This window comes from Syngnathus typhle, linkage group LG9, assembly GCF_033458585.1.
Source record: "Syngnathus typhle isolate RoL2023-S1 ecotype Sweden linkage group LG9, RoL_Styp_1.0, whole genome shotgun sequence".
NCBI lineage: Eukaryota > Metazoa > Chordata > Actinopteri > Syngnathiformes > Syngnathidae > Syngnathus > Syngnathus typhle.
The window spans coordinates 12,416,914-12,425,034 of NC_083746.1; the positions used below are offsets into that span (position 1 = coordinate 12,416,914).

Below are 8,121 nucleotides of genomic sequence, written 5' to 3' on the forward strand. Positions count from 1 at the left end.
TCACCCCTGAATATAAGTCGCCCCCCCCACCCCACCCAAACTATGAAAAAAAACACGACTTATAGTCCGAAAAATACGGTATGTATTGAGCAAGTAATGAGTAACTTCTGGTTTCTGTAATGATGTTTTTTTCCGGGAGCGGGTTATTAGCCCACAGCCCAACCCCCAACTTGGAGGGCCAGTGGAGGACAGCAGGAATTGACTCCATCACAGCCAAATTATTAAAAGCAGATGTAGAGTTTTCAGCAATGAAAGTACATCAACTGTTACAGAAAGCATGGAAACATGAGAAGATTCGAACAAAGTGGAAGAGAGGACTAATCATCAAACTAGCAAAGAAGGGAAATCTCAAAGAATGCAAAAACTCAAGTGGCATAATCCTGCTCTCTGGTCAGGATTATAATAGATCGAATAAAGAATGGAATTGATTGCAGGCTGAGAAAGGAACAAGCAGGTTACAGGACAGGTAGGGGAACAACAGAGCAAATCTTCATACTGAGAAACATAATCGAACAGGTAAATGAATGGCAAGCAACACTATACTTAAACTTCGTAGACTTTGAAAAAGCCTTCGACTCTGTAAATCACGAAAGCCTGTGGATCATCATAAAGTATTTCATCTCCGTGGATGGAAGTCGGGGCCCGGCGCTCGGCTGGGTGGCTGTCCGGGGACGGTGGATGAGGCTCGGACATGGCTTTTACGCACGCCCGGTCCTACTCTACCGAGCTCTCTTTCACCTCCATGGATAGAAGTCGGGGGCTGGCGCTCGGCCCGGTGGCTGTCCGGGGACGGTGGATGGGGATCGGACGTGGCTTTTACGCACGCCCGGTCCTATTCTCTGGAGCTCTCTTCCACCTCCGTGGCTGGAAGTGCCACCTCCGAGGATGGAAGTCCAAGCCGCCACACGCCTGGAAGTTTGTTTTGTTAAATAAAGAGCCGTTTACCAAACCCACGTCTTTCCTTGGACTTTGTTAACGCTACAATATAATTATATACTAGATCTGTGGAATAACGACGATGCTGACGTCAGGGCGCACACGCGCGGCGTTGTTGACAAAGGACGAGGAATTTGATCAATGGATTTAATGATTTGGAGTGACACAGATGGTTTGATAATATTATTGCTTATATAATAGTTATTTGATATCTAATTTATATATTGTTATATGGGCCAGCTCAGTGGCCTAGTGGTAGAGTGTCCGCCCTGGTAGAGACTGGAAGGTTGTGGGTTCAAACCCTGGCCGGGTCATACCAAAGACTATGAAAATGGGACCCATTGCCTCCCTGCTTGGCACTCAGCATTAAGGGTTGGAATTGGGGGGTTAGATCACCAAATGATTCCCGAGCGCGGCACCACTGCTGCTCACTGCTCCCCTCCCCCCCACGGGATGGATTAAAATCACATGGGGATGGGTTAAATGCAGAGGACAATTTTCACCACACCCAGATGTGTGTGTGACGATCATTGGGACTTTAACTTTTAACTTTAATTGTGGAATATTTTGAAGTGCAAGCGCCGTCAGCTGCACGCACCCGGCTGGTATTGTTGATATAAAGTACGATCAATGGATTTAATGATTTGGAGTGACACAAATGGTTTGATAACAATATTGCTCATATAATAGTTATTTGATATATGATTTATATATCGTTATATGGGCCTGTGGAATATTTTGAAGTGCAACCGCCGTCAGCGGTGCGCATTTATGTTAATATAAAGGACGATCTATGTATTTAATGAATTGGAGTGACACAGGTGGTTTTATAAACATGTTATTTATGCAACAGTTATTTGAATAACTCTGAATGTTACGTCATGCCCGTTCTCAGCTCTTCGTTTGTCACGTTAGCATACCTATCATTTAGTCTGTTGTTGCTCATTCATGTCTGTTATTGGTGTTGGATTTTGTCCAATGAATTTCCCCCAAAATGCGACTTATACTCCGAAGCGACTAAATGTGTTCTTTTTCACGTTATTGTGCATTTTATGGCTAATGCGACCTATATTCCGGAGGGACTTTTAGTCCGAAAGATACGGTAAAAAAATCTGGAGCTCCAATGACATCTTAAGAAGAACCAAGCTAAAGCTTTATAAGACGCTAGTAGTGCCAGTATGGTATGGATGCGAAACGTGGAAAATGAATAAAGGGAACAGCAAGGGAATTAATGTGTTCCACAACCAATGCCTACGAAGAATACTCTGCATACATTGGCAAGACCACATCAGCACTAAAGACCTATTACAGCGAGCAGAAATGGAGCCATTGAGTGAAGAAGTTAGGATGCGCTAGATGGAAAATGATTGGACACATGCTACGGCAGGACCACAACAATGACTGCAACACAGCCATGACCTGGGTACCAGAAGGAAAAAGAAAGAAAGGAAGACCGAAGACCACCTGGAGGCGTACTGTCGAGAAAGAAAGGATAGAAGCAGGATGGAAGTCATCGTCTGAAGCGAGGACTGCAGCAGCTGACCGTGACAAGTGGAAGCGGTCTGTGAAGGCTTATGTGCCACAAAGCACAAAGTGAATAGATAGATAGAATGAGTAACTATAGCCAATTTATTTTATAAAGTAATGTATCCTTATATATACTAGAGAGAGAGAGAGAGAGAGAGAGAGAGAGAGAGAGAGAGAGAGAGAGAGAGAGAGAGAGAGAGAGAGAGAGAGAGAGAGAGAGAGAGAGAGAGAGAGAGAGAGAGAGAGAGAGAGAGAAATGAGTAAATATAACCAATTTATTTTATAAAGTAACATTTCCAAAACTGTATACAGGTCTTTGGAATATGGGTGGAAGGTGGAATACAAGAAGAAAGGCACAAGCAAAAATTATCTGTCTACTGACAGCATTTTTTTTTATTCTATTTTGCCCCAGAAAATGCCCAGTTAAGAAACAATGGTCCATGGTCACTGTGAACATGTCTACAACTACACATACATAGACGTTGTTTAATATAAATTCAAGTACTTTTCAAAGCAACATGCTGCTGTATCATGATATCTTAAATGGCATCATGTGTTGTATACATTTGCACCTACTCCATATGTGTCAAACTCACGGCCCGCGGGCCACATCCGGCCCGGCATGCAATTACATCCGGCCCGCGAGATCATTTTATTTTATTGTTACTAATGGCCCGGCGATATGAAGCGATGATAACACAATAAACTACAGATCCCATAATGCAGTGCTTCAGGTCAAGTGCTTGCTGCTGCAGGTTATTGCGAAGCTAGGCCCTCATGATGCCGAGGAGAAAAGTCGATGCTGAAAACAGAGCCTTTAAAAACCGACGGGAGGTTGAGTATATGTTTACTGACATTGCCGGTAAGCCCGTTTGTCTCATTTGTGGGGCTAACGTGGCTGTATTGAAAGAGTTTAATCTAAGACGGCACTATGAAACAAAACATCTGGACAATCTGAAAGACCTGAATGCAGAGCAGAAGCTACAGAAGGTAGAAGAGTTAAAGAAGAAGCTGACATTCCAGCAGACGTTTTTCACCCGTGCAAAATCACAAAGTGAAGCTGCTGTGAAAGCGAGTTTCATCGTGGCAGAGGAGATCGCCAAAGCCGGCCGGCCATTTACAGAGGGAGACTTTCTGAAGAGCTGCATGGTCAAGGTGTGCGACATCATATGTCCAGACAAAAAGCAGATGCTGGCAAATGTAAGCCTGAGTAGAAATACGGTTGCTGATCGAGTTTGTGAGATGGCCACTGATTTAAGAACACAGTTGCGTAAAAGAAGCAAAGACTTTATTGCATACTCTCTTGCTGTGGAGGAAAGTACTGACATGACTGACACTGCAGAGCTAGCCATCTTCATCCGTGGGGTGGACTCCGATTTGTGTGTTACTGAGGAAATATTGGACATTAAACCGATGCACGGAACAACAACCGGAAAGGACATTTTTGAAAACGTATGTCAAAGTGTAACCGACATGAAACTGCCCTGGGACAAACTTATTAGTCTTACAACTGATGGAGCACCGGCTATGTGCGGTGAGAAAAGTGGACTAGTAGGAAGGATGCGAGAGTTAACAACATACCACTGCATCATACACCAGGAAGCAGTGTGTGGCAAAGTCCTGAAGATGGACCATGTAATGAGCACTGTAACACAAACCGTAAACTTTATCCAAAGTAGAGGTTTAAATCACCGGCAATTTCAGTCCTTTATGCGGAGTATAGATTCAGAGTTTGCCGACATTCCTTATCGTACAGAGGTGCGTTGACTAAGTCGGGGGAAAGTTCTCAACAGAGTTTTTGAGCTCAGCAACAAAATCTGTCAATTCATGGACAGTAGAGGCAAAGACTCCACCGTTTTACGGGATGAAAAGTGGAAATGTTTGTTGGCGTTTCTAGCCGACATAACCGCACATCTCAATGCCTTAAACCTCCAGCTCCAGGGACGTGACCGCATGATCACTGACATGTATGACGCAGTGAAGGCATTTCGAGTGAAGCTGATTTTATGGGTGACACAAATGCTTCAGTGCATCTTGTCCCACTTTCCCTGTTGCCAAGTAATGCTGAACCAAGTCGGCACAACGGTGTTCCCAAATACGCACTTTGCTGTTAAACTGAGCGCACTGCGCACGGAGTTCGCACGGCGCTTTGGTGATTTCGAGGAACAAAAAAATAATTTCGAATTGTTTCGCAACCCATTTGCCGTCGACGTGGAATCTGCACCTGTTCAGATTCAGATGGAGCTGATTGAGCTGCAGTGTAATGGGACGCTAAAGTTAAAGTACGACACTGCAGGGCCCACAGACTTTATTCACTCCATTCCCGCAGCAATGTCCCAACTCCGTCTACATGTGGCTCGAACCTTGTGCATGTTTGGTAGCACATATCTGTGTGAGAAGCTGTTCTCAGTGTTGATGACAAACAAAACAGCACACAGGAGTCGTCTCAATGATGAGCACCTTCAGTCCATCCTGAGAGTTTCCACAACACGGGACCTCACACCAAACATAAACCAACTTGTTGCCAAAAAAAGATGCCAATCATCCGGCTCTGATAAAATGGCATAGGAGCAAAGAAAACTGAATGTTTTGATTCATTCTTTGTTATTGCTGAAAAGCACAAATTGTTTTTATATTTCCAGTTTTTTTTTTTTTTTGCAGCATGTTCATATTTCTATCTTGTATAATTTTGACAGGAGATATTTTTATGGAGAGTAAAATCATTTGGGATCATTAAAATTTAGGTTTTTTTATTTAAAATGACATAAAAGCAAAGAAAATCAAACGTTTTGATTTATTAATTTAATGTTTACTTGAAGTACAAGCATTGTCACCATTTTAATTTATTTTTCAGGCGTTTTTTCTGCAGCATGTTCCAATTTCTAACTTGTATAATTTTAACTGGATATATTTTTATGGAGATCAATATTTTAAGTTATTTAAAGTTTAAGTTTATTTATTCCAGAATAACATTCCTGTATTTATATTTATGTTAAAAGTTAGTTTTAGTGTGTTCAATAAATGTTTGTTCTGTTCGGCCCGCGACCTGAAGTGTGTTTTGAATTTTGGCCCCCTGTGCAATTGAGTTTGACACCCCTGCACTAGCATATACATGGGTGTGCCATTTCCATAATCCAATTTATATCAAAAGGCACAATTTATTACCCATTTATTCTCTTCTTATACAGTCTTGCAACCTTGTTCTCCCCTAGGCCATGATGACGAATGAAAAAACAGAAGGGATTAGGTTACCAGGAAATTGAAAAGGTGCAAAAGCACACAGAGATAAAGGGTTTCTGTGGTTTAAATCACACATACAGATGAGGATAGCATGTGTTTAAGACATGAGAAGGCCAGAGTATAGTTTGATCGAATGTGGTGTGCGATACCTGGAGATGAATGAGTGTGCCATGTATTTATTGTAGGAAGTTAAAATGATTACTGCATATATTAAGGAACAGGAGTATATAGTATACAAAGTCAAAGTCAAAAGTCAAAGTCTGCTTTATTGTCAACATCTTCACATGCCGAGACACACAAAGACATCGAAATTACGTTTTCCCTATCCCACGGTGACAAGACATATTACACGATAGACACACAAGTAAACAACGCAATATAAAAAACAAGAAGGCACAAACAATAAATAAGAGTAACAATAAACAATAAATAAATAGATAACACAATGAATAAAAGCCAGTGTGCATACAGATAGTAAAAGTACAGGACGCTACGCAGAAGGGGGAAGCAAGTTCAGGATCCTGACTGCCTGGAGTATGAAGCTGTTTGAGAGTCTGGTGGTGTGGGAGCGCAGGCTTCTGTACCTCTTCCCAGAGGGCAGAAGCTCGAACAAAGAGTGAGCGGGGTGACTCACATCACTCACAATCGTGGTCGCCTTGCGGGTGAGATGGGAGGTGTAAATGTCCTTCAAGGAGGGGAGCGAAGCACCAATAATCTTACCAGCCGTGTTCACTATGCGCTGCAGGGCCTTCAAGTTGTAGTCAGTGCAGCCGCCACCCCAAACAGCAATACAGCTGGAGAGGACGCTCTCAATGGTGCCGCGGTAAAATGTAGTCATGACGGCCGGAGGGGCGCTCGCTCGCCTGAGTTTCCGCAGGAAGTACAGGCGGCGCTGGGCTTACTTTGTCAGTGATGCGGTGTTGGTGGACCAGGAGAGATCCTCACTGATGTGCACCCCCAGGAACTTGGCGCTGCTCACTCTCTCCACCACAGCACCGTCGATGGTCAGCGGCAGGTGTTGGGTGTGACCCTTCCGGAAGTCCACAACAATCTCCTTGGTCTTGTCGACGTTCAGCAGGAGGTTGTTGTCCCTGCACCACGTGGTCAGAAGGTCAACCTCCAGCCTGTATTGAGTCTCGTCTCCCTTGGTGATGAGACCCACCAGAGTCGTGTCGTCAGCAAACTTCACTATACGGTTGTCGCTGTAGGTTGCAGTGCAGTCATGCGTCAGGAGGGTGAAGAGCAGCGGACTGAGGACACAGCCTTGGGGGGCCCTCGTGCTCAGCGTGATGCTGGCGGAGATTTTGTCGCCAACACGTACTACCTGTGGCCTCTGACAGAGGAAGTCCGGTAGCCAGTTGCAGAGGTAGGTACTGAGGCCCAGCGTGTCAAGTTTGCTGATGAGGCGTTGTGGCACAATGGTGTTGAAGGCAGAACTGAAGTCCACAAACAGAAATCTCACATACGAGTCCCTTCTCTCCAGGTGGGTGAGGGCCGAGTGGAAGGCAGAGCAGATGGCATCCTCAGAGGACCGTTTGGCTCGGTACGCAAACTGGAAGGGGTCAATGGTGGGGGGGAGAACGGATCGGATGTGCTCCATGACAAGCCGCTCAAAGCACTTCATGATGATGGGCGTAAGTGCCACGGGGCGGTAGTCATTGAAGCAGGACGGAGCGGGTTTCTTCGGCACAGGTACGATGGTGGCAGCTTTGAAACATGACGGGACGATGGCCTGCTGCAGGGAAGTGTTAAAGATGTCTGTGAAGACATCCGTCAGCTCACCAGCGCAGTCCTTCAGCGCACGACCCGAGATGTTGTCAGGGCCCGCCGCCTTACGGATGTTGATAGCGGCAAGCGCCCTCCTCACGCTGTCGACGGAGAGGCACAGGGGCAAATTCCACCTCCACGAGATTTCCCCCCTTGTACAATGGCCCGGTCCGCCCGATAGCACGCTAGCCGCTCCAGATGTACAGCAGAGTCCGGAATGTTGACAGTCAACCAAGTCTCCGTGAACACGAGCACACAGCAGTCGCGCACTGTCCGGTTTGCAGATCGCAGCAAGCGAATGTAATCCATTTTGTTGTCCAGCGAGCGAACATTCGCCAGAAGAATGGAGGGCACGGCCGGGCGAGCAGGGTTGGCCGCCAGCCTGGCCCGGACGCCCCCGCGTTTGCCCCTCTTCAGCCTCCTCGCACACCGCTTTCGACGCTTCCCAACCGGGGGAGGAATAGCAGACGAGCCCGGCGACGCTTCAGGACGTAGCAGGCCGAGCTCCTTTAATGTTCCCGCATCAAAGTCCATAACTCGACAAAACTCGCTTTGGCCGATGTCAAGCAGAACCTGCCTGCCGTACTTGTAGTACGACTCAGTACGACGAGACGAACAAAAAAAACTGCCGGACAAACACTCATTAGACGG

At 45.7% G+C, this 8,121-nt stretch overlaps 1 protein-coding gene across 1 annotated transcript; it reads left to right on the top strand.

The window, feature by feature from the left end:
* The first annotated feature begins 3,152 nt into the window (after positions 1-3,152).
* Positions 3,153-5,099, top strand: LOC133160147 (general transcription factor II-I repeat domain-containing protein 2A-like). The gene has a single exon (XM_061287752.1). The coding sequence runs from the start codon at positions 3,241-3,243 to the stop codon at positions 4,228-4,230; it is 990 nt and encodes a 329-aa protein (XP_061143736.1). The 5' UTR covers positions 3,153-3,240; the 3' UTR covers positions 4,231-5,099.
* The last annotated feature ends 3,022 nt before the right edge of the window (positions 5,100-8,121 follow it).